The sequence below is a fragment of the Pelodiscus sinensis genome, chromosome 1, assembly GCF_049634645.1.
Source record: "Pelodiscus sinensis isolate JC-2024 chromosome 1, ASM4963464v1, whole genome shotgun sequence".
NCBI lineage: Eukaryota > Metazoa > Chordata > Testudines > Trionychidae > Pelodiscus > Pelodiscus sinensis.
In genome coordinates, this window is record NC_134711.1 from 326937618 (window position 1) to 326964571 (window position 26954).

At 47.6% G+C, this 26954-nt stretch overlaps 2 protein-coding genes across 2 annotated transcripts; one reads left to right on the plus strand and one right to left on the minus strand.

The window, feature by feature from the left end:
* Nucleotides 1–5138: 5138 nt before the first annotated feature.
* Nucleotides 5139–6188, minus strand: LOC102443992 (olfactory receptor 51A4-like). The gene has a single exon (XM_075923335.1). The coding sequence runs from the start codon at nt 6150–6152 to the stop codon at nt 5139–5141; it is 1014 nt and encodes a 337-aa protein (XP_075779450.1). The 5' UTR covers nt 6153–6188.
* A 1990-nt stretch (nt 6189–8178) lies between these two features.
* On the plus strand, nt 8179–23098 carry LOC102447449 (olfactory receptor 52D1-like). Its single transcript, XM_075923410.1, has 2 exons — nt 8179–8318; nt 22084–23098. The coding sequence occupies exons 1-2, from the start codon at nt 8179–8181 to the stop codon at nt 23096–23098; spliced, it is 1155 nt and encodes a 384-aa protein (XP_075779525.1).
* Nucleotides 23099–26954: the final 3856 nt, after the last annotated feature.

Below are 26954 nucleotides of genomic sequence, written 5' to 3' on the forward strand. Positions count from 1 at the left end.
ACCACAATGAAATGGCTCCTTAGCCTGAGCCCCGCAAGCCAGCATCAGCAGACAGGGGCCAGCCACGGGTGTCTAGCTGGGTGTTTCTGCACTGAGGAGCTTTGGTGAAGAGACTAGCAGACCCATTCCGTAAAACACATAGGGTATGTCTACACTACATAACTAATTCGAACTAACTTAATTCGAATTAGTTAATTCGAACTAAGCTAATTCGAACTAGTGCATCTAGACCTAAAAACTAGTTCGAATTAGTGTTTTGCTAATTCAAACTAGCATGTCCACATTGAGTGGACCCTGAACCGAGGTTAAGGCTGGCCGGAAGCAGTGCCGGCAGGGCATCAGGTTAGAACTTAGAGTGTGGAGCTGCTGCCTCAGGCTAGCCGAGGGCTGTGCTTAAAGGGACCCGACCCCCACCCCGGGCAGACAGTTCTCAGGGTTCCCTCCTCGCTTGTCTAACTCGATGAGGGACAGCAAAGCAGTCCTGTCTTGGAGTGCCCTGAGTGCCCACACTCGGCACATCTCAGCACTCGGCCATCAGCCCGGCTGCACTTGCCGCAGGCTGCCATCCTGGGGTGGGGGTCAATCGGGGGGCGGCAGGAAAGCTTCCACCCCGAGGAGCCCGCAGAGCCACCCCAGCCCTCCCTATCATGGCCTCGTACCCCATTCCTCCCTCACCTCCTAACACTTACCCCTCCCTAGCCCCCCTTCCTGACGTACAAATTAAAGGACACGTGTGTTCAAAAATAGAAACTCTCTTTATTGAACAAAACTGGGGAGACTGGGAAAAGGAGGTGGGAGAGGGGAGAGAGAGGGTGGGAGAGGGGAGGGTAACTAAAATGATCAGAGGTTTGGAGCAGGTCCCATATGAAGAGAGGCTAAAGAGACTGGGACTTTTCAGCTTAGAAAAGAGGAGACTGAGGGGGGATATGATAGAGGACTATAAAATCATGAGTGGTGTGGAGAGGGTGCATAAAGAAAAGTTCTTCATTAGTTCCCATAATAGAAGGACTAGAAGACACCAAATGAAATGAATGGGTAGCATCACTAACGTCTGTTAGTTCGAATTAAGTTTGTAGTGTAGACATACCCATATTGTTTACTGAGGGATGCTCTCACATATGTGAACCATAGTAGAAAGGTGTTCTGCATCGTTCACTACTATCCTGGCTCTGTTCTTGCAACTGGACGCACTCCAGATCACAAGACTAGGGCTCCCTGGCTTGCTGCCATTCAGTGTCTGAGGATGAAACCAGATCCCCTCTCTGTCCTGCCCTCTACAAACTAAGGCAAGCAACCCCCTTCTCAACTTTAACCAAACCTGGAAACACTGTCTGGCACAAAACACTTCCTGGCATGATATCCATGCTCCATGAGGTAAAGACCTTGTCTGGTGGATATTTGCGGATGGTTTGGAACTATTGCTATGAGCACCGGGAAGGGAATAGGAATTTGGGCTGAGCCAGGAGTGATCTGGACTGTAGTAAAATTGAGGTCAGTCTCTTTAAACCCTAGGCCATGCAGAGAGCTGAAGGTTGATTTTTTTCATGTTGATTTGCAGACTCAGATCCGTGAATTCAAGACACAACCCAGCAGGCCTCACGGAAGGGGTGGGCTCTGAAATAGGGGTAGAGCATAATCTTTTGGGCGTGTAAGTGAGCAGGCGCTACTGAGCCTCCTTTCAAAAAAAGGTTTAAAACAAACAAAAGGAAGTTTTTCTTCAATCATTGCACAGTCAACCAGTGGAACTCCTTGCCAGAGGGTGTTGTGCAGACTAGGACTTGAATAGGGTTCAAAAAAGAGTTAGATACATTCATGGATATTAGGTTGATCAATGGCTAATAGCCAGGATGGGTAGGAATGGTGTTCCTAGCCTCTGTTTGTCTGGAAATAGATGAAAGGAGAGCAATCACATGATGATTACTTGTAGTGTTCCCTCCCTCTGGGGCATCTGGTATTGGCCACTGTTGGCAGACAGGATATTAGGCTAGATGGACCTTTGATCTGACCCAATATGGCTGTTCTTATGATATATTTTAACTTTAGTAAGGCTTTTGATACTGTCTCACATACTTTTCTCACAAACAAACCAGGGAAATACAGCCTAAATGGACCTGCCATGAAGTGGGTGCACAGCTGGCTAGAATATTTTATTCCGAGAAAAGTTATCCCAGTATAGCTGGAACCGCATATCATGTGGGGTTCCACAGAGGTATATACTGGGTCCGGTTTTGTTCAGTGTCTTTGTATATGACTTACAGAATAGAATTGAGAGTATACCTGCAACATTTGTGGATGGTATCGTTTCAGGGAAAGGGGCTGCAAGCACTTTAAAAGGCAGGATTAAAATCCAAAATGATCCCAACAAATTGGAGAAATGGTTTGCGTTCAGGAAGAACAAAATGCAAGGTATTCCTTGGTAGGAAGGAACAATTGGTTACACACACATAATAATAAATGGAGACGTGCCATCTCATAGGGTATGTCTAAGGATTGAGTTCACAGTACTAGAGTTAGCAGGCCAATGCTCAAACCACTGAGCTATCCCTCCCCCGATGAAGTGGGCCTAGGAAGGAATACAGCAAGATAGGATCTTGGGGTTATAATGGATCACAAGCTAAATATGCGTCGAAAATATAATACCCTTGTGAAAGAGGCAAACAGTATTAACAGGAAAGCTGTGAACAAGACATGAGAATTAATTCTTCTGCTCTATTCATCATGGATAAGGCCTCGTCTGGTGTATTGTGTCCAGTTCTGGGCATCCCATATCAGGAAAGATGTGAACAAATTGGGGAAAGTCTAGTAGAGAGCAGCAAAAATGATTAAATGTTTTTAAAAAAATGATCTAAGAATAAAGATTTCAAAACCAAGGTTTGATTAGTCTGGAGGAGAGTGTCTACGCTAGTCCCCTAGTTCAAACTAGGGAGGCTAATGTAGGCATTCGAAATTGCAAATGAAGCCCGGGATTTAAATATCTCAGGCTTTATTTGCATGTTCCCGTCTGGTTGCCATTTTGAAATTCCACTAGCCCGAAGTAACTGCCCGTGGCTACATGCGGCAGTGAAACAGTAATTCAAACTAAGTCCTTAGTTTGAATTAACTGTTGCTTCTCCTGGAATGAGGAGTTATGTAATACAGACTTGCTATGTTGTCTGGTAAGCACCTGGTGTGAGTTCCCTTGAGCAGCCAGAGGGGATGGGCACAGCATCCTGGACTGCCCTGAGTTTGAGGTGGATGTGGAGGGTCATCTCCATAGGTGGCCATTTACCCTGTGCTGTTTGTGTAGATGCACAACCCATTCTATGACTGATACCTCAGTGGTGAGAAGTAACAACAGGGAAGAATGTGAAATGGGGGATCCCCTTTTGCAAACAATTCCTGAGGTGTTCCTGTAGTCCTGGGAGTGTTTGACCTGGGTGGGTATAGCAGTCAGAAGTCACCAATGTCGTGTCTTGACAGGTCTCCTGACTGTCAGAGAGGATACAGATTCGGCTGTGTGAGTGTGCTCCTCTGTGTGTCCTGTTGGCTTGAGCAAATAGCCAACACCACCGACTCTGAGAGAACCCCCAAAGACCTCAAAATCAGATAAGGATGGGAGGCCAGGTTTGTTGTCAAACCAAGTGCTGTAATAGTTGTCAGTAGACTCTACCGAACCACTATGCATATATACCCCCGACAATGGACACAGCTCGGTCAGTGCCAGGAATGAGACAGTCCCCTCAGCTGGACAAACACAGCTCCCTTTTATACACTAGTCCAAACAAGTGACACACCACTCCTGATGTATCAGGTTGCCACCTTCTGAAGTTACCTACATCCACCCATTTCCTTGTACATGGGGGTTCGATCGCTATCTAACATGCTGTCACTTTAGACCCATTCCTGAGCCTGGGTTGGTATGTTCCTGTTATCTAGGGGAGGGGGGCATTGGTACCGAGCTGTTTCCTCACAAGATGTTCTGTTATGACATCTCTGGAATGTGTTTACAGCCTGTGCTTAGTACCTCTTAGGTCTGAGTGTTTCTGCCATATCAGCCCTGTTCCTGCCAACGTCAGGGAGCGGAGCCCTGCCTCTTGCTCACAGCTGAGCTCTGCTTTCTATTAGCAAAGTCCTGAACATTGCTGTCTGGATCTCAGGCCTCATGCACGGTCTGTGATACCTGGGCTTATGTTTCGAGCCCTCATTTTACCACAGCGGGCAGTGACAGAGCTGTGTCTAGTCTGTCTCTGGTTGTTCCGTAGACTGCGCTGAAGCATATCCTCATGCAGAACCTGTCATGAAGTATCACAGCTGCGTTGGCCTCAGGAGTTGGAGGCAGGGGTCTGGGTGATACATGAGTGTTGTTTTGCATGGTCTCTGTGAGTGCTGGGAAGGCAGGCATGACCTGCAATGAGTCAAGGTCAACCCCTTATTATTCCATCTCTGTCAGGGTACCTGGAGGTGCGATGGACACAAAATAGGACACGATCCCTGAGCACTTACGGGCTAAAATTGTCACTTGGAGGTATATGGTACACTTGGCAGTCCAGAAGGAGTGAGATGGGACATAGCAGGTAGCTGTACGGACATGACTCCCCCAGAGAACGCTAATACCTACCTCCTATACAGCATTTGTCATTAGTACATCTCAAAGCATTTTACAAATTCCATCAGTGTCAGTACCCCCATTTTACAGGTGAGGAAACTGAAGCAAAAGGGGGGTGAAGGGACCTAGCTAAGGTCATCCAAAAGGCCAGTGGCAGAGCTGGGCTTAGAACCCAGGTTTGGTCCCATGCTCAAACCACTAGGTCACACTGCAGGACCCTCCAGGTGGGATGCCTATGGCAGCTGGTTCCCCACACTCAGAAATGCTGCACTTGTGATTAAGGCAAGTAGTGAAGCAACTGGCAGGCTGGCATCATGGCAAGTACCCAGTGTAGCTGGATGGTGTGAGAAGCGGAACAGCTGTGCTCTATCTAGGGCTACCAGCAGCCGTAAAGTGGCTAACACATGAGAAATCCTTACATTGTTTTCCCGATTCAGCTGATGGAGAATCCCTTTGGATGTTGGGACTTGCTCTGTCACAGTCTTGCACCTCGTGTCGCCTTTAAACCTGCTCAAAGTAGGTGCGAACGTTACCAAATCCCAAGGGATCCATTTTAGGCAGGTATGAACGACGGCTCGGATGCAGGTCCTGTGAGAACAAGACCTCTCAGCCTCCCTTTATCTGGGATCTTCTTCTTCTGGAACCTCTGGACTATTCTCCTGCGGATCTGCTGTGTCTTCACGCTGTACACAATGGGGTTCATCACCGGGGGGGCCAACACATAGACGTCAGCCATGAGGATGGAGACGAGGGGAGAGGCACGTTCCTCGAAACGGTGGATCATAGAGATGCCAATCATGGGGATGTAGAAGAGCAGGACGGCACAGATGTGGGAGACACAGGTGCTCAGAGCCTTGAGGCGCTCCTCTTTGGAGGCGATACTAAAGACAGTCATCATGATCATCACGTAGGACAGGACGATGAGCAGCGCATCTAGGCCCATGGTGCTGATGACCACAAACAAGCCGTAGGCGCTGTTGATTCTCCTGTCAGAGCAGGCCAGTTGCATGACATCTGGGTGCAGGCAGAAGGAGTGGGAGAGGATGTTGGAAAGACAAAACCATAGCCGCCGGAGTAGAAAGGGGATTGGCATCATCACGAGCACACTCCTCACCGCCAACGCCAGCCCTATCTTGGCAACAGTGGCGTTGGTTAAGATGGAGGCATACCTCAGGGGCATGTGGATGGCCACAAAGCGGTCAAAGGCCATAACCAACAGAACGGCTGACTCCATGATGGAGAACGTGTGGATGGAGAACAGCTGGGCAAAGCAGGCATCAACACTCACCTCCTGGGAATTGAAGAGGAAGATGCTGAGCATTGTGGGCAGTGTGGAAGCTGACAGGCCCAGGTCAGTGAGTGCCAGCATGCTCAGGAAATAGTACATGGGCTGTTGGAGGCTTGGCTCTGACCGTATAATTAACAGTATGATGCTGTTCCCTAGGACAGCCACAATATACAGGGCACACAAAGGGATGGCGAGCCAGCCGTGGGCTTGTTCTAGCCCCGGGATGCCCATCAGGAGGAATACCGCAGGGCCGGCTGAGGTGTGATTGAAAGCCACCATGGCATAGGGTCTGGGCCGCAGATGCTGTGCTTTCAACGGTTGTGATTAAAGGGGTGACTGGGTGCAATAGAACCTCTTCACAATGTAGAGCGTCTCCCCTCAGGCATCACTCCAAGGATCCCATATAGTTGCCTCGGGGGTGACTTTCAGTGCTCTGTTACTGGAGAGAAAGGAAAACAACCTTGTGACAACCAATATCTATTAACCGAATAGTTGGATGAGGATTGGGCAACTGATTTACCCCAAGACATGACAGGAGAACAACCGGACATGCGCTTTGGGTCAGGTTACCAGGCAGGGCCCATGCAGATTGTTACATGCACATGCAGATTCCTCAGCAGGGTGTCAGCCACACTTTTCAATTCTTGGACTTTCTCCCAGACACCTTTTGAGGAGCCTTTTACATGTGCAGAGGCAAAAATAAATAAATAAATAAATAAATAAATAAAAATGCTGTGCTAAGCCGCCAGCCATTTTGTAGCTGTGTGTCTGCTTTGCTGTATGTCCTTCTCTTCCAGCTGGTAAGTCACCTTAGCTCCTCTTTGCTTACTCTTTACTATTTGGGAGGGTGTCAGAGTCTCACAAACTTGAGCGCCTTCCGGGAATGTCGTGGAGGTGATGTTTAAACTCTCAGGTCCTTAGAGCAACACACTAGGAACCTCCTTCCTCGTTAGACAGACATCTGTCAGGTTAGATAGACATCTGTCATGGATGATCTAGATGGTGCTTGCTCTTGCCGGGAGGGCAGAGGACTGGACTTGATGACCTCACAAGGTCCCTTCCAGTTCTAGTGTTCTATGATTCTGTGATTCCAGTCCTTTGTATTTATTCATAACTATTTGCACAAACCATTCCGTGAACGTAATTCCAAACCAAGATTTGGCTGGCAAAACTGATTTATTGTAGATCTATGCTGCTAATGCCCATCATTTAATTATACTGTAGCTAGTGATTCTTTTTTAAGGTATAGTCCAATGTGGTAATAAAACAATTGTTTGAATCCACAGATTGAGATACTTTTGGGCTACTGTTTTTTCTTTGTTTATTTAAGGAACTGGACTATTGATTCAGTAGAAATCCGGCGACTCTATTTTTGCTGAGTGGGGTATTTACTGTTAAACATTCATGGAACATATTAACTATCTGATTCTTCTCTTCACAATTTGGACCAGTAAGACATTTAAAAACAATGATAATTGCAGGGGAAGGCAGATTGTATTTCTCTCTACTAAAGACAGTAAACAAAGTATCAAAGGTGTGGTTTTGATATCCGTGTTAAGGCTACCAAACTGATACCTCAACATTTGGGATTGCAAATATCTTGCTGTTGATTGTTCTAAATTTACAAAGTACATAGAATCCTAGGGCTGGAAGAAACTTCAAGAGGTCATTGAGTCCAACCTCCCCGCTAAAAGCAGGACCAACCCCAACTAAACTATCCCAGCCTGGGCTTTGTCAAGCTAGAACATAAAACCCTCCTTCGCATATGGAACATGAAACCCTCTTTCTTTACGGATTAGGAACAGTGTTCCTGTCAGCAAATGTCTGTGGGTATGTCTACACTACCACCCTAGTTCAAACTAGGGTGGTTAATGTAGTCATATGAACTTGCAAATGAAGCCCAGGATTCGAATTTCCCGGGCTTCATTTGCATGTTGCCGGGCGCCGCCATTTTTAAATGTCCGCTAGTGCGGACTCCGTGCCCGCGGCTACACGTGGTACGAACTAGATAGTTCGGACTAGGCTTCCTATTCCGAACTATCTGTACATGGAACTATCTGTACATGGAACATCTGTACATGGAAATTCGAATCCTGGGCTTCATTTGCAAGTTCATATGACTACATTAACCACCCTAGTTCGAACTAGGGTGGTAGTGTAGACATACCTTATGTTATTACTGCAAACACATCAGGAGGTTTCAAGTACCTGAGAAGCCCCTGGAATGGAATCTTGGTTAAATTTGTATTCCTCCTCCTCCCAAATCTGAAATGGCATCCCTTCACCAAGTGAGGGGCTTGGCCCAATGACACAGATCATCCTCATCTGTCAGTCGGAAAGTCTGTTCAGCTCAGGTGGCCAGGCACTGAAGGGACATGTCCACCCCAGGAAGAAGATCGACCCTCTGGAGATTGATCTTCTAGTATTTGATTTAGCAGGTCTAATGTAGAGCCATATATCGAACACTGAGGGCAGCCCCTGCCAGGATCCGGCACTCTTCGTTCTGTGAGGAGTAAAGGAAGCTGACAGAACCATGTGCTCCTGTCAGCCTCCTGTGTTTGGATGCTGCCACAGCTTGGCTTAAGGAAAGCTGACCCCAGCTATGCAGTTGGGTACCTGAAACTGACCTGCCTGGTCTACTGTCGACCAGGCCCAAGTGTGTAGCATAGACACTGAGGGTGCTTGGAACTGGGCTCCATCTATATGTAGACATGCAATTACACAGGCCTGATTGCTAGAGGCACAGAACACTCACGAACTCCCAGAGAGTGAACAAGTGGGCGGGGGGAGGGAGATCTTTATACCACTGGTCTTATGTTACGAAGGGGCGGTAAATGAAGAGGACAGAGCACTGTCACACAGAACCTTCTGGGTCTCATAGTGTATGTCTAGACTACAGGGTTTTGTCGACAGACTCTGTCGACAAAACTTATGTCGACATAGAGCGTCTAGACTACATCCAGTTCTGTCGACAAAGCAAGCCGCTTTGTCGACATAACAGTGTGGACGCAAAGGACAGTGTAGATGCAATAATGCCTTCTATCGACAGAACTCTGTCGACAAAAGGTGTTATTCCTCGTAGAATGAGGTTTACATATGTCGACAAAACTGCTGAATTTTGTCAGCGTTATGTCGACATAACTCAAAGGCAGTGTGCACACAGGTATAGTGTTGACAAAAGTCCACTTTTGTCGCCAAAACCCTGTAGTCTAGACACAGCCCTAGTGTGCGGGGGCCCGTTCAAACAACATGCATCTGTCTACAGCCAAAAGCAAAGTAGACATCTAGAACCAAGGAATGCAGCGCAGCCTTGCCGAGTGGGGGGCTATAAACTGGGAAGCTCTGAAAGGCATTAGGGGGTCATAGTGGACAAGCAACTCTGGGCAAGTTGCCAGAGTGAGGCTGTGAAGCAAAGGGCAGATGCGTTCATTGAATGTATGAAGAGGGGGTAGTGGGCAAGGGGTAAGGGAGGGGTTTTTACCTCTAATTGGCATTGGTGAGGCCGACACTTGGATGAGGCCTCCAGCTCTGGGGTCCGCATTTCTAAAAGGATGTTGACAAATGAGAGAAGGTGCCGGAAAGAGCTGGGCAATCAATTTGAAGCAGAGAGAAAATGCCTCATGTGAGCTCAGTCTGTTCAGTTTAACACAACGGAGAGGAATAGGCAGCTAAGTGACCATATGTAAGGACTCCACGGGGAGAAAACAGCAGGTGCTAACAGACCCTTTAAACTAGCAGAGAAACACAAAACAAGAACCCAAAGCTAGAAGCTGAAGTCGGACGCATTGAAATTAGCTGCTTGTCAAAATTTTTTGCACAGAGATGGAGATCCACCACTGGAACAAACTCCATAGCACAATGGTGAGTTTTCCATCTCTAACCAAAGACACATACCTTTCTGGCAGGCGTTTCAGCCAAGCGCATGTTTTGGTGTTAACTAGTTTCAAGATACTGGGCTCCATTAAAGGATAATTGGAGGAACTGGAATGGCTTGTGCTAAACAGCAGCAAAAAGTAGATGATCAGGTTGCAGAGGGGGAGGTCTAGGTTGGATATTAGGACAAACTATTTCCCCAGGAGGGTGGTGAAGCACTGGGATGGGTTCCCTAGGGAGGTGGTGGAATCTCCATCCCTAGAGGTTTTTAAGTCCCGGCTTGACAAATCCCTGGCTGGGATGATTTTGTTGCGGTTGGTCCTGCTTTGGGCAGGAGGTTGGATTCGATGACTTCCTGAGGTCTCTTCCCACCCTTGGATTCTATGGTTCCATGATCTGATCTAAGAGACCCTTCTAGGCTTAATGCTACAAACCAAACCATTATCCGTAGTATATCCAGTCCTGTATGTTCCTATCCACAGCTGTAATCTCCCCTATCCAGACATGAGGGATACGTCTACACTGGCATGATTTTCCAGAAATGCTTTTAACGGAAAAGTTTTCCATTAAAAGCATTTCCGTAAAAGCGTGTCTAGATTGGCAGGACGCTTTTCTGCAAAAGTACTTTTTGCGGAAAAGTGTCCGTGGCCAATCGAGACGCGCTTTTCCGCAAAAAAGCCCCGATTGCCATTTTCGCAATTGGGGCTTTTTTGCAGAAAACAGTACTGTGCTATTTACACTGGCCCTCTTGCGCAAATGTTTTGTACAAAAGGACTTTTGCACGAATGGGAGCAGCTCAGTATTTCCACAAGAACCCTGACGATCTTACATGAGATCGTCAGTGTTCTTGCAGAAATTCAAGTGGCCAGTGTAGACAGCTGGCAAGTTTTTCCGCAAAAGCAAATGATTTTGCGGAAAAACTTGCCAGTCTAGACACAGCCTATAAGTCTGATCCAGGAATAGCCACATGAAATTCTGTGGTTTGGGGTAGGCAGGAGATAAGTAAGACCCGATTAGCATTAATGATACATTTAGATCTCACCCTGTTCAATATTAGACCATTCCAATTCCATATGGTTTAGGTGCGAGTGATCACAGCCTAATTTCATTTTCTATGTGAAAGCAGAATTTCCTCCTGACCTGTACACTGGTATTTTGTGGACACAGTGCGCGGCTGCAGGGCAATGGGACACACATGGGGAAAACCCTGAATCCAGACATCGAGGGTGAAAGTCTGAGCCGCAGGCTTGAGAACCGACCTTGTGTGACGTATGATCTTGCTACCGAGATGGGGAATATTTCCTTGGGGGTGTCCCTTTTCAAGCATTCTGCATGCATAGCTTCATATTAGTAACGCATTAATGAATCCTCACGATACACCGGTGAGGCTGCTGAGCCAGTTGCCTTAGTCCCTCTTTCAGAACTCGGTTAGATTGGATGGACGCTCAAGCAGCATCTCCTCTCCATCATGATAGTATTAATCTGGAGTCAAATCAGGACAGACAATGGCAGATGTACCCTGGTGGAAGGGAGATCAAAGTCCAATCCCATGTATTGCTGTGGAGGAATCGACACACTCACCGAGTTCAGGCATGAAGAGAGGAGGAAATGATGCTCTTCACCATACAGGGAGCGGCACATTGTAGGGCTGCCTGACAGCTCTCGCTGTGGCACTGCTTATATGGATTCTCTCACAAACTCCCCAGGCATGGCCGATCATCAGGGAACAGAACTTGTCTGCATGTTCGTTAACCCCTTAAGTGCTGCACACATCAAGTCCATAGCTAGTTGCACCATAGCTCTGTTAACATCATTGGGGCTGCCCTGAATTGGACGTGCCCCACCTGATTACACCAGCTAAGGATCTGGTCCTTGGATCCTAACAGAACCATATCAATTTACACCAGCTGATAATATGATCCACTGATATCAGTAATGCTAGGCCAATGTACACTAGTTCAATATCTGGTCCATTGACATCACTGGAGCTACTCCAGTTTGTGCCAGCGAAGGATCTGGCCCCAAACTATGAAACCAAAGTCAGGGCATCCACATTGGTTCGTGTGCTATGTTCTTGTGCGTCAATTCTCCTGCATTCTTCTCCGGTCTCACTCCTGCATCCTCCTCTATTTGACAAACTAGTTTGGAAAAATTGAACCTCACACATACGCCTCTGTCCATTTCTAAAGCCAACCTGGAACTTTCCGGCCTTTCTTAGCTCCACAGTCTTGCATTTTCTTTTCTTTTCCGTTTCATCGAACATTTTCCACCGGCCTCCTCACACCCATGGTTGAGCCAGGGCTGGGTCTGCAAGTGCAAAGAGCTTTCAAACTGGGGACAGCCACAATTAAAAGCAAGACCCAGTGAGCTTCAGCTAAGAGGCCAAAGGCTCTAGTTGGGAACGGTAACAAACCAACACCTCTTAATCAGATGCTGAAGGGAAAATACCATACAGTGAGCCATGTGTTATACAAGAGCCCCCACTACTTGGAACTGAGTTTTTGTGATGCAAAAATTAGCAACAATATAACAGGACGTTCAGTGCCCACCTTTTCTACAGGTTGGTATTTTCATATGGATCCTCCCTCCTGTCTGCTCAGCTCACACCCTCGATCCTCTCTTCTGCCAGAACCCCTCTGTGCTCTCAAAAATGGACATTTGCTCCTGATTCAAATGTAGTCCCAGGTTTCTAAGGCAATTACCTACCAATAGCACTGGTAAATTAATGGAGCGTCACAAGTAATGAAAGAGACAGGAAAAGTGGGGGGAGAGGAGGAGTGAGGGAGAGAGAGAGAGAGAGAGAGAGAGAGAGAGAGTGAATGTAAGTGGAAATGGAGGGGAAATACTGGGGAGAGTGGGGAAGCAGGGAGAGAGAATGCAAAGGAGGCAGGTGACTGGGTGGGGCAGAGAAGATGTTAGGGGATGGGAGAAAGCTAGAAGGACACAGAAGGATCAAGCAGCAGGAGAATTTGCTAGCGCATTTAAGGCTGGGATTGAAACCAGAGATGCTCACAGGTGAATTGGGGATGGCAACAGCCTCCTAAATGCTTAAAAACACCGAATATCACCATGTCCCACTATACGCTGGTGCCAACATGGCTATGAACGACTTACCTCAACTTCTCTGAGACTGGCTCCATACATTGTGACCCGGATTTCTTGCTTCCCTAGGGAGCTCCTGCCTGTAAGAAGGACCAGCGAACCCCTTATCGATTTAAGTGAGTGTCCACAATTCCAACACACTTTTCAAGTGCACTACAGATTTCATACCTGAGCTGAACCCTGGACAGAGGAGCTAGGACAGGGTAGAGGAATCCTCCAGTACAGGCCCTGGCGGAAGCTCACAAATGATATCCTCATTTCATACGAGGTACTCTAGTTCACCCATCTTAGTATTTAGATTATTTAGTGCTTGTATATAAGCATTTGTACATATTGTCAATACACTGTGCCTTGCCTGCAGTATATTTTAATAGAACTCATTCCTCTTTGACTGTTGCTCGCTCGCTCCTATTTATAGAATCATAGGGCAGGTCTAACACTAGGCCTGGGAGGTCAGCTTAATATAAATACATAAATAACATAGCTAGAGTTGACCTACCTTAAGCTGAACTTGGTGCTATCTTCACAGGGGGAGGTTGATGGGAGCAAATGCTCCCAGCAACTTCCCTTATTCCTCATGACTGCAAGGAGTGCTGGCACTGACCACAGGTGCCCATAGCATTTGATTTAGTGGGTCTTAACTAGATCCACTAAATCAAATGCCAGATGATCGATCTCAAGCACATAAGTATAGATGTGGCCATAGAAGGGTAGGACAGGAAGGGACCACAGCTCGTCATCTAGTTCAGTCCCCTGCAATGAAGGCAGGACTAAATAATAACTAAGGGTATGTCTACACTACCCTCCTAGTTCGAACTAGGAGGGTAATGTAGGCATACTGCACTTGCAAATGAAGCCCGGGATTTGAATTTCCCGGGCTTCATTTGCAAGTGCGGTATGCCTACATTACCCCGCTAGTTCGAACTAACGGGGTAGTGTAGACATACCCTAAGACATTCCTGACCACTAAACTAGACTAGTCTTGATCTAACCTGCTCTTAAAAGTCTCCCATGATGGAGCTCCACAACCTCCCTAGGCAATTTGCTCCAGGAATTAACTACCCTGGTAGGAATTTTTTCTTAATGTCCAACTTAAATCTTCCTTGCTGCAATGTGTGTCCATTGCTTCTTGTCCGATCCTTGGAGATTAACAAGAACAATTTTTTTCATCCTTGTCCCTGTAGCAACCTTTTATATACTTGAAAACTGCTATTATTTCCTCTTTCAGCTTTTTCATCTCCATCCAAAAAAAATCAATCTTCCTTCATAAGAGATATTTTCTAGACCTTTAGTTATTTTTGTTGGTCTTCTCTGGATTTTCTTCAGTGTGTCTTTCCTAAAATATGACACCCAGAACTGGACACAATACTCCACCTGAAGTCTCACCAGTTTGCAATAGTGTTGTGTTTTTCTTACAACATTCCTGCTAATATATCCCAGAATGGCATTTGGTGTGGTGTTTTTTCCCCAGCAATGTCACACTGTTGACTCCTGTTTAGCTTGTGGTCCACTATGGCCCCTAAATCCTCTTCTGCAGAATTCCTTCCTAGACAATCATTTCCCATTCTGTATATATGCAACTGATTGTGCCTTCCTCAGTGGAGCACTTTGCATTTGCCCTTATTAAATTTCATGCTATTTATCTCAGACCACTTCTCCAGTATTTCTGGATCATTTTAAATTTTCATCCTATCCTCTGAAGCACTTGTGGCCTCTATCAGCTTGGAATCATCCATGAGCTTTCTAAGTGTACTCTCTGTGTCATTATTGAAATCTCTGAAGAAGATATACAAGGAAACCTCACCCACCACTAATCCCTGAGGCTATGTCTAGACTGCAAGCCTCTTTTGAAAGAGGCTTTTTCGAAAGATACTTTCAAAAAAGCCTCTTTCGAAAGAGAGCGTCTAGACTGCACGCGGAACTTTCGAAAAAGCAAGCCGCTTTTTTGAAAGAAAGCAGTGAGTGAGTCTGGATGCTCTCTTTCTAAAAAGCCCTGTTTGCTTTCAAGAACGCCTTTTTTCGAAAGAGCATTTTCAAAAAAAGGCGTTCTTCCTCATGGAATTAGGTTTACCACCGTTGAAAGAAAAGCCGTGTTCTTTCGATTTAATTTAGAAAGAACGCGGCTGCAGTCTAGACCCAGGTGAAGTTTTTTCGAAAAAAGGCTACTTTTTTCGGAAAAAACCCTGAGTCTGGACACAGCCTGAGGGACCCCACTTAATGTGCCCTTTCAGGTTGACTATGAATCTCTTATAACTGCTCCAGTGGGAATGGGTTTCCCACTCCTTATACATCCACCTGCTAGGTTGGGGTGGGCAATCATTTTTGATGGGGGGGCCTCTTCAAGATTTTGGAAAGTGGTTGAGGGCCACACTCTTCCATGATATTAATGGAGGAGGTGAGGGGTCTGGGATGGAGGCTGGGTGCAGAAGGGAGCTTGGGGTAAAGGACTGGGCTACGGGGGGGGGGGGGGAGTGGAGCCTAAGAGAGAGTTTGGGTGAAGGAGGGCAGGGGACTGGGGTGCAGGTGTTTGGGACATGACCGAGGATAGGAAGGGATTATGATCCTGGGGCAAGAGATTGGGGTGCTAGATCTAGGAGGGAGTTTGGGTGCAGGAGGGGGGTAGAGGGTTTGAGTAAGCTGAGTGGGAGGGCAGAGGGTTGGGAAAGGAAGGAGCTGGGGTGCTAGAGGCAGGTTCTGGCCAGGAGACTTACCAGCCAGTAGCCAAACCAGCCTACCTCCCTGCAGAGCTAAATGCTTGAAGAGCTTAAAATGTTTCCCAGCCACCTAGCCTGCCTGCCCAGTCATGTGCTTGTGTGAATAACTGAGCCAGAGGGGAGAGGGCGTGGTGCTTTGTGGCTGCCTGTTATTCAAATGGGAAGCTCCCATTAGCCAGTTTCTGGCCAGAAATCAGCCAATGGGATTGTGCTGGGGGTGGGAGCAGGGCCTGAAGCCTTCCCCCTTCCCCTCCAGGCTTTATTGCTCAGCCTCAGTTGTCCACGCCTGCTTAGCAGGCTCTGGTCCTGAGGACAGGACAGCCTAGGGTGCCTCCTGCCAAAAGTGATCCAGCCCTCCCTGCAACACACTGACCGACTGCACACACAGCAAACAGTTGGCTGGCTTATCTGCATCTTTGTCTAGTCCCCCTCCTCCTACTTTGAAAGGAGGGCCTCCCAGTGGGGCCCTGCTCCCACCACCACCAGCTGACAAGTTGTGCCAGCATCACAGAGTGAGAGGCGAAGTCATCCCATAAAATCCCAAATTAGAATTCTCCTGTAATCCAGGAAGAACGCCTGCTGCATGAACGAGGCAGAAAGGCTTTGGAACTGTAAAATGAAGACAAAAATACTTTTCCGAATATCACTTCTAAGCCCTTTCCATTTGATGACCTCAGAGCCCAGAATTTATTCTCCCTGGTGGTGGTAACCCCTAGAAAGCATTACTGATCAAAGGTCCTACCTTCACGTTACAACTAATGAAAGAACTCTGTGACCTACTGAGGGGAAAGACATTTAAATGGCAATCAACCATCCCCAAAAACATGAATTAGTGGAGTGATATCCCAGAAGCTTTATGCCAGTGGTCCCCAATGTGGTGCCCCCGGGTGCCATAGTGCCCTCTGGGGCACTTATGTGCACCCGCCTCATCGGGGTCATGACACGGGATGGCCGGGGGAGGACGGGCCGCATGCTCTGCGGAGCCAAACTTGTGCAGTGACAGGGCGTGGGGAAGCACCAGAAGTGGAAGAACCTGCCAGGGAGCACGGCGGGGAAGGCGTGAGAGCAGGGTGGCCAGTCCAGAGTGGCGAAATGGCCGCGGTAGGGGTCTGGCACAGGCGCACTTGGCACGGGGCCGGTCGGGCGATGCAGCGGGATGATGTCACCCACTGATGCGGCACCTGCCACACAAAAAGGTTGGGGGCTACTGCTTTATGCCTATGTTAAAGAAGTTGGTAGGCTGGGTCCCTTTACCTAACAGGAAGGTTCCTCAAGCAACCAAGTTTTCTCCTTTTGAATGGCTGTCTGGGAAGCAGTTTTGAGGCTCTCCAACCTGCTTGGAGAAACATGCAAGAGCAAAGAACCCAGACAATAATCAGAGCGTTTATGAAGGGGATGGCTTGATGAGATAACATGATTTTGGTAACTAATTGACCATTCATTATCAGTGGTAAATAGGCCAATGGAGGGATGATAGGAGTTACTATAGAGAACTTCCTGGGTGTCTGGCTGATGAGTCTTGCCCACATGCTCAGGGTTTAGCTGATCGCCATATTTGGGGTCAGGAAGGAATTTTCCTCCAGGGTAGATTGGCAGAGGCCCTGGAGGTTTTTCGCCTTCCTCTGTAGCATGGGGCATGGGTCGCAGCTGGAGGATTCTTTGCATCTTGGGGTCTTCAAACTATTTGAAGGCTTCAATATCTGAGATATAGGTGAGAGGATTATTCTAGAAGGGGTGGGTGACATTCTGTGGCCTGCATTGTGTAGGGGGTCAGACGAGATTATCATAATGGTCCCTTCTGACCTTAAAGTCTAAAGTTTATGAGTCCAATGGATTCTTCAAGGAAGGAATGACTTAGAGCAAAGGAGTCCCGATGTGAGAATTCAAACCAGCCCTACAATTGTCAGGTGACTTTTTTGCTGTTATATATACCCCAGATTTCCACTCCAGCTCATCTGATGAAGCGGGTTTCACCCATGACAACTCATGACATAATGCATATCTCAGTCTCTAAGGTGTTACAGGAGTGCTGTGTGATTGAGTGACATTGTTACTATCCTGTATGAAGTTCAAACTACTGCATTGATGGCAGGGACCATTTGAGGTAGTGATGCTTGTGGGCACCATTGACTATGAGGTCCAGCACCCAGAGAAGACAAAGGGGACTCAGAGAAGAACAGAAGACTGGCCACATTGGATCTGAGCAATAGTCTGTTGAGTCCAGAATCCTGTCTTCTGGCAGGTGTTTCAGAGGGAAAGAACAAAATACGGCAATTATCGAGGGATCCATCTCCTGCTATCCATTCCCAAATTCTGTCTGTCAGAGGCTAGAATACTCAAAGCATAACGTCATATCCTGGAACAACTTGCTAATAGGTATTGATGGACCTAGCTTCACAGCATCTCTTGGCAGAATTCCATAGTTTGGCTGTGCATTGTGGGAAGAAATGTTTCCTTTTCCCTGCTTTAAACTTGTTGATGATTCATTCCATTGAGGCTATGTGTACACTGCACTCTAAACTCGAAATAAGCTATGCAAATTGTGTAGCTTATTTTGAGTTTAGTTTGAAGTAGGCTATTTTCAAATTTGGTGCTGTCTGCGCAATAAATGCAGATGGGCATTGGGCACCTATGTCAAATCTGTGCCTCTGAACATCTCCTTTTAGCATCCCTGTCCTCAATATGGCCAGTGTAGTCCACAGGCCTCAGGGCACATCCTGATCATTGAAGGGGTTGGGAGACTGCTCCTGCCCCTGGCATTGTACTTGGGGGGTTAGGAAAGAGCAGGGGCCCATTGTGCTACCCTTGGTCAGACAGAGGCCGTATGAGGGGGGTGGCTGTCACTCAGTTCTTAGAACAAGGAAATATAAGAGCAACTCTGGGTCATAGAATCCTAGGGCTGGAAGAGACCTCAGGAGCTCATTGAGTCCAGCCCCCTGCCCAAAGCAGGACCAACCTCAACTAAACCATCCCAGCCAGGGCTTTGTCAAGCTGAGACTAAAAAACCTCTGGGGATGGAGATTCCACCCTCTCCCTAGGAACCCATTCCAGGGCTTCCCCACCCTCCTACAGAAATAGTTTTTTCTAATATCCAACCTAGATCTCCCCCACTGCAACTTGAGACCATTGCTCCTCATTCTGCCATCCGTCACTACTGAGAACAGCCTCTCTCCATACTCTTTGGAACCTCCCTTCAGGAAGTTGAAGGCTGCTCTCAAATCCTCCCTCACTCTTTGCTTCTGCAGACTAAACAAACCAAATCCCTCATCTTCTCCTCCTAGGTCATGTGCTCCAGCCCCCTCATCATTTCCGCTCTCTATTGCCCTCTGTTGGACACTCTCCAATGTGTCCACTTCCTATCTATAGTGGGGGGCCCAGAAATGGCCAGAATACTCCAGATGTGGCCTCACCAGATCCTGTTAATCTCTTCTCTAGATCTGCCGGCAATGCTCCTCTAATGCACCCTAATATACCATTAACCACAAGGACACCCTGTTGACTTGTATCCAGCTTCTCATCCGCTTTAACTCCCAGGTCCTTTTCTGCAGAGCTGCAACTTAGCCAGTCGGTCTCCAGCCTGTAACAATGCTTGGGATTCTTCTACAAGGTCGCAGTCCCAGGGATTCAGTACCGGGCTCCTCAGCCAGGAGAAGAGATGGGGATGCGTCCTCTCGAGGGGGATGGGCAGCAGCCCAGAAATGCTGATACGCCCGGGAACACATCTCAGCCTTGGCTCTTCCCCTTCTCTCCAGGGTTTCAGTAGCTCCAGATCCCTCTGCCCAGTCTGCAAGGCAAAGCCATTTCCCCTGACAGTCTGAGCACCTGATGTTGGTGAATAATTTCTTCCCTCCCAGGAGAGGGCTGAATGTGCCTGCTTTCTGCTCTTTCCCTGCTCACGGGGCCCAGGGAATTGTCCGGGTATCCAGGACAACGTGAGTTTCCCCAGGGGCTGCACTGAACTGTAAAAGTCGCTCTGCAGCTCACGGAGAGTCAGATGTATGAGATTCCTATGCTGGTGCCTCCCTGTCACGCTGGAAGATTTCATCCCTCTGCTGAGCAGGATTTCAGTGAGTGGCCTGTTTCTGAAATGAAGTTGGAGCTTAGGCCCGAGGAAGATTTCCAGTTTTCAAGGCAAGAACAATCAGGAGAGGAATTCACTAGCACAAAGACTTGAGCTGTTCAGCATTGTCAGAAACACCAGTCGATTTACCTGGCAAAACTGGAGGTAAAAATAAATCATTTAGAGAAAGATTTGTGTTTCAGATCAATTCCTTGTCTCTGACTGTGTCCTTCTCTCTGTCTCGGTGGCTTCCCTTTTCTGGTGCATGTGGAGATTCCTTTGGCTCACTCAGATTCTCCAGTTCAGACACGTCACTGCCCTGCTAGGGAGCGCAGCCAAAGCCTAATATAAAATTCTATAAAAATTCTAATAACTCAGTTACTTCACCTGGAGTCACCCTGAGGACTCTAATTCTGGGCGAGCTTGTGGGGAGCACAGAAGAAATGACAGGAGGGATTCAGAAACCTCAAACTCACCGGCTTAGAATTTAAAAACAGCCATGTTAACATTTTTTTGTGTTAGCAAAAAGGGATCTGCTCTGCCCCTTCTCTGCATCTCTGGGCGTGGAGAGGACGAGACTCACGAAGAGACTGTAAAAGTAACAGCACATGCCTGGCTCAGAGGAAATCAGATGCTTGTAGAGATCTATCTGGGGTAGGCCCAGGAATGCACAGAGTGGGGGGAGCAGAGGGGCACATGCAGTATCCAGATCACAGTGGGGTGGGATCCTGAAATTGAGTGAACTAGGGCAGCGATGCACAACCCCATGGGGGTAGCAGCTGTCTTCCTGGGGGGTCGCAGCACTTTGATACTGGCCCACTGGTATTTTCTTTTCCCGGCTCGGTGCCCAGTGCACACACGGTGGGGATGGGGAGAGTGGCTTTTTTTTTCTTAACAAAAATGTTCCCAGCTCCAGGGGTCTCCAATGAAAGAGCGGCTGAGCACCACTGAACTGGGCATGAGCAGCCTGACCCATTCACGGTCCAAAGAGGTGACACGAGCCCTCCTGGGGCATGTGGTGTCTTGGGCAGTGCTGTATCACAGAGCACATGGCAGCAGAATATCCCTGACACCTTCCCCTATCCAGACCCTTCCTCCTCCCTTGAGCAACCCCACTACAGCTTTGTCACCACGTCTGCAATTGTCAACACAGAGGAGCAGCCTGAGGAAGGTCTGTCTGGGTTTAGAATGGGCTGCGATACGGTAAAGCTTTGTGTCTTTTGAAGGAAAGTCCTTTTGTCTCTTTGAGGTCCCCATGTCCCCTCTCCCTCCCATTGGGCCTGTCCCTCTTTCCTCCCCTGCACAGGCTGAGCTGCCAATCAGACAGGCAGATCAAGCTGATCTCCCCATTTCCCCAGGGCCGGCAAACACTGAGTGTAATGTTGTCTGAGGAGATATTTCTCTGAGCTGTTGCTGTCTGAGACCTGGTTTTGGTGCTGGGTGGAGGGGGGGGGGTATCACTGTGTGGCAGGACTAAAAATTGTCTCATGTCCCCTCTTTTTCATCCCCTTTGTCGAGTAACAATCCCACGTCTTTTCAACCCCTCTCCACAGGAGCGTTCCCTAGGCCTTTGGTCATTCTCTGACCCCTGATAATTCTGCAATACGCTGTGTGGGAAGGGTGCCCAACACTGCACAGGGATATCCAGAGGAGGGTGAAGCATTGACTGACTCATCTTGTGATGTTGTGTTTTCTGTAGGGTCCCCAGTGTTTTGTGCAGTTTCTGGCCATACAAGCACTGTGCGCAGGGTTTCCCAGATCCGTGCACCATGATGCCCAGGTCCCTCTCTGAGGCGATGTCTACACTAAATCATTAATTCAAGCTAGGCAGGCAAATCAGGCGACCGGAGTTGCAAATGAAGCCCAGGATTTAAATATTAACTGTTACTCCTCATGGAATGGGGTACAGTGGCACGTGCAGGCTCATGGAATGAGGAGTAACAGTTAATTCGAATTAAGGACTTATTTCGAATTAACATTTCACTGTCGAGTGTAGCCATGAGGCAGTTAGTTCGGGATAGTGAAATTTCAAAATGGCGACTGGATAGGAAAATGCAAATAAATCCCGGGATATTTAAATCCCAGGTTTCATTTCCAACTCCGGTCACCTGCTTCGCCTACCTAGCTTGAATTAATGAGCTAGTGTAGACATTCTCTGAGTGTATTCAGTTCAATTAGAACCTTGCTGGGTGTTTGAGGAGTTTGATTGTTTTCCTTCAATGGGCACTTGTGTTACAGTGATCAACACTGTGGTTCCTCTACCATTTGCTGCCCACTCCCCTGGCTTGCTCAACTCCCTCTGAGGACTTCTGACTTAGAGTTAAATAACCTGGAGACACCTGCCAATGTCTCCACCTCCGTACTCAGCCCCTTTTGTAGACTGGTAATAGCTAGAAAATATCAACGGTACAGTTTCTTATGAAGTGTGTAACTGCCACATTTTGTGTGTCTCTCTTCCCAGGTACCTGGAGGATTCTGAGTCCAATCCACACATCGGCCATCTCATGTCTAACTTCAACCTCACCTCTTCTGACTCTTCTGTATTCATCCTAATGGGCATTCCTGACCTGGAAGCAGCCCACATCTGGATTGCCATCCCGTTCTGTGTTTGCTACATTATCAGCTTGCTGGGAAATTTCCTGATTCTGTTTGTGGTAGGCAAAGAGCAGAGCCTGCACACACCAATGTACCTGCTACTCTGCATGCTGGCACTCACCGACATCAGCACATCTTCCTCTGTTGTGCCGAAAGCCCTGTGTATATTGTGGTTCAATCTGAAAGACATTACTATGGGAGGCTGCCTCACCCAGATGTTCTTCCTGCACATGGTTATTGTGATGCAATCAGCCGTTCTCAGCACTATGGCCTTCGATCGCTACGTTGCCATATGCAACCCTCTGAGATATGCCACCATCCTCACCAATGCACGCATAGCTAAGCTAGGGCTAGTGGGTTTAGTGAGAGCTGTTCTCTTGGTTTTGCCCATGCCTCTGCGCCTGAGCAGCCTGCCGTTCTGTGCCAACCACATTATCCGCCACACATACTGCGAGCACATGTCTGTGGCAAAGATCTCCTGTGGGGACATCACAGTCAGTCGGATGTATGGATTGGGGATGATATTATCAGTCTCTGGGTTAGATCTGATGCTCATTGCTCTGTCTTATGGACTGATCATCAGAGCTGTCCTCAAAGTCTCCTCCAAGACAGCCCACCAGAAAGCCCTCAACACCTGCACAGCCCACATCTGTGTGATTCTGGTGTCTTACTCTTCCTGCCTCTTCTCCTCTCTGACACAAAGGTTCGGCCAGAGCATCCCTTCTCAAGCACACGTCATTATCGCTAACGTCTATCTCCTTGTCCCTTCCATGTTCAACCCCATCATATATGGGGTCAAAACCAAAGAACTTCGCACCAAAGTGAGTAAATACATCTGCAGAAGGTGCTCATCTGGGGCCAACGACCCTAAACCTGCATAACAAGAAGGGTAAAGGAGACCTCCTCATTAAACAATTATGCTCTGCCCCAATTTGGCTTCAACTCAGCATGGGGGACATTCATAGTTTCAGATGTTCCTCACACCCAAGGTCTTAGCACTGTGAGACTCAGTTGCTCAGTTGTCTCTTTCTGATCAACAGCATTACCCATATACCCTCTCCTCAACAAATCCTGGGACGTAGCATTTCTGTGACTTCAAGGCCACTGGAAGATACTGCAGTTTCCTGACTGAAAGTGACTTTCCATGAGTCCTAATTGAAGCTGCATTTGCAGAGAACCAACAACAATGATTACGGGTTTTTAAATGTTTCCACATGGTGGGGTGAAGGAGGGGACGGACAGAATTCCCTGGCAGTGTCTCCATGTCCTAGACTTCCTGCCCAGCTGAGAGCAGAAGAACTTCAGATGGGCTCCCCCACAATTGCTCATGTGGCTCTCCAGGTGGTTGTTTGAGTGTGTCCTTCGGAGGTTCACTCTAGCCACAGGTGCAGAGCCCTTCAAGTGGGAGTTAGGAATCATTAAAAAAGGGATAGAAATTAAGACAAAGACTATCTTATTGCCTCTATATAAAACTATGTACGCCCACATCTTGAATATTGTGCACAGATGTGGTTGCCTCTTCTCAAAACTGATATCTTAGCATTGGAAAAGTTTCAGAAAAGGGAACAAAAATAATTAGTGGTTTGGAACGGCTGCCATATGAAGAGAGCTTAAAAAGACTTGGACTTTTCAGCTTACAAGAGAGGAGACTAAGGGGGAATAGGATGGAGGTCTATCAAATTTTGACTCTTGTGGTAAAAGTGAATAAGGAAAAGTTATTTATTTATTTCCCCAATATAAGAATTAAGGGGTCGTCAAATGAAATTAATAGGCATTATGTTTAAAACAAACAAAAGGAAGTTTTTCTTCACTCACCACACAGTCAGTCTTTGGAACTCTTTGTCAGAGGCTGTGATGAAGACTAGGACTTTAACAGGGTCAAAAAGAGCTAGGTAGATTCATGGAGGTTAGGTCCATCAATGACTGTTAGCCAGGATGTGTAGGAATGGTGTGCCTAGTCTCTGTTTTTCAGGAAATGAGTGACAGGAGAGGGATCATATGAGGATTACCTGTTCTGTTCACTCTCTGTGGGGTACCTGGCACTGGCCACTTTCAGCACACAGGATACTGAGCTAGATGGATCTTTGGTCTGACCCAGTATGGCTGTTCTTACGTTCTTAAAAAAATGAACTATAATGCTGGACGTCTTTATCGTATCTCCAGTGATCCTGGAACAAAATTTGCCCAATTTTTTAAAATGGAATCCTTCAGTAAGCCTGGAGGATAAACTAATGGTTTGAGGTAGAAAGTGTTCAGGCAGAAAAGCTGCTGCAGGAATTGATGACGTTCTACTCGAGCTTTTTGGTGACAGTTGTGAGAATTGGAGTGCTGCGTATCATTACAGTCTTTAAATCAAATAACTTTCTGCTTTATACATTGAATTTTTGAGTTGCTTTTAGGGTGATGTTTCTCAGTACACACATGCCCAAGTGTCAAAAGTAGATGCTGAGATTTCATGCTGGAGTTGGTGAAAAAAACTAAATCTCTGTTGCCATCATACATCCGAGTGGTTGAATTATGTGCCGTGCTCGGTCCTTCTCCTGTGCTCTGCCTTTGATGCAGGAGGCATAAGGGATCTGTCAAAAAAGGTGTTCTTTCTCGACAGATCCCTCTTTAGACTGCTCCTTTTTGCCGACAAAGTGCCACGTTGGCAAAAAGTGGCAGCCATTTTTATGCAAATGAAGTGGGATATTTAAATGCCCGCTTCATTTACAATGTTGACCTGCCTAATATGCATCCCTCTGCTGACAGAGGGATGCAGTCTAGACATACCCTCAGAGACACGGTTACAAACAGCCCTCAGATATCAGCCAGGCATGACCTCCAAAGCATGCAAGTAAATATGATGAAGTTTAATAAGGACAAGCGCAAAGGACTCCACGTAGGACGGAACCATCAGTGTCACACATAGGGTACGTCTAGACTACAGGCTTCTGTCGACAGAAGTTTTGGACATAGAGCGTCCAGACTACATCCAGACTGCAGGACGCTCTGTCGACAGAAGGAGGCACCCGGAAGTGCTTCTGAAAGGTCACAAGGGCAGCCATAAAGCCCTGGCACTGCTGCATGCTCTCTGCAGAGACGCGTGCTTAAAGGGATACTCCTGGATAGCCGTTGCTCTGCTCCTGCTTCTAGCTTGCCAACCTTTACAGGGAAAGCAAAGCTGCTGCAGTTTTCCTGGCTCTGGTTGCCTTGCTTTGTTGGACACCACAGCTGTGTATTATCTGGTTTGTCTGTTTGTTTGTGTGTGTGTGTGATTGTTTGTGTGTTTGTTTGTGTGTTTGTGTGTTTGTTTGTGTGTGTGTGTGTGTTTGTGTGTTTGTGTGTGTGTGTTTGTTTGTTTGTGTGTTTGTGTGTGTGTGTTTGTGTGTGTGTTTGTTTGTTTGTGTGTTTGTGTGTGTGTGTGTGTGTTTGTTTGTTTGTGTGTGTGTGTGTTTGTGTGTGTGTTTGTGTGTGTGTGTTTGTCTGTTTGTTTGTGTGTGTGTGTTTGTGTGTGTGTTTGTGTGTTTGTGTGTGTGTGTGTGTTTGTTTGTGTGTTTGTGTGTGTGTTTGTGTGTGTGTGTTTGTCTGTTTGTTTGTGTGTGTGTGTGTTTGTGTGTGTGTGTGTGTGTTTGTGTGTTTGTGTGTGTGTTTGTTTGTGTGTGTGTGTTTGTCTGTTTGTTTGTGTGTGTGTGTGTTTGTGTGTGTGTTTGTGTGTTTGTTTGTGTGTGTGTGTTTGTTTGTGTGTGTGTGTGTTTGTTTGTTTGTTTGTGTGTTTGTGTGTTTGTTTGCTTCTGTGTGTGTTTGCTTGCTTGGGTTTAGACTTTTGGGGTTTTTTTTGTTTGTTTGTATTTTTGTTCTTCTGTGTGTTTGTTTGTTTTGGTCTTTTGTTTGTGTGTTATTTTGGCTTCTTTGGGCATGGAACCTGAGCTGCCCCATGGCAGGCGATGGCCCCACACCATGCTGCTGGAAGCTCTGCTTCATGCTCAGGAGAGCATGCTGATCTTTGCAGAAGAGCTGGATCCTGAGGCCAGCTTTGAGCCCCTCGCTCAGAATCCAGCTGCAGCCCTGCTGCCCTTGCCCCCCAACTTTTTCCTGGAGAGGCGGGTTTGGAGGCTGGACACCAGTTCGGACTGGTGGGACCGGCTAGTGCTGCAGCAGTGGGACGACGATCAGTGGCTCAGAAACTTCCGGATGCGGAAGGCCACCTTCCGGGAGCTCTGTACCTGGCTCGCCCCTGCCCTGCAACACCAGGACACCCACTTGCGGCCTGCCACCCCCCTGGAGAAGCGCGTCGCCATTGCGCTCTGGAAGCTGGCCACCCCCGACAGCTACCGCTCTGTGGGGCATCAGTTTGGTGTAGGGAAGTCTACCGTTGGGGCCGTCTTGATGGAGGTAAGTCACTCTCGGGGGACAGTCCAGGGGGCAGTCAGGACCAGGCACAGGGAATTGGGGATAGGGTGGCACAGGCAGAAGCCCTCTCAGCCTCCCCCTGCCATGGTGCAGGGCCAGGGAAGGGATTGTCTGGGGGACAAAGATGGGAACCCCTCATCAAGTGAGCCAATCCCTCTAAAGTCCTGTGCTGTGTGTTTCTATTTCTCCCGTTCTGCAGGTGGTGAGGGCCATCAATGCAGAGCTGCTCCACAGGACCGTTCGCCTCGGAGACCTGCAGAACATCCTGGCTGGATTTGCGGGGTTGGGGTTCCCAAACTGCGGTGGAGCACTGGACGGGACCCACATCCCTATCCGTGCCCCGCC

Bases quoted from the DNA above. Each gene is read 5' to 3' on its own strand.
- LOC102447449 (XM_075923410.1), top strand. From the start codon at position 8,179: ATGACACAGATCATCCTCATCTGTCAGTCGGAAAGTCTGTTCAGCTCA. The intron at 8,319-22,083 runs GTAGAGCCATAT...CTCTCTTCCCAG, and splicing joins TTTGATTTAGCAGGTCTAAT to GTACCTGGAGGATTCTGAGT.
- LOC102443992 (XM_075923335.1), bottom strand. From the start codon at position 6,152: ATGGTGGCTTTCAATCACACCTCAGCCGGCCCTGCGGTATTCCTCCTG.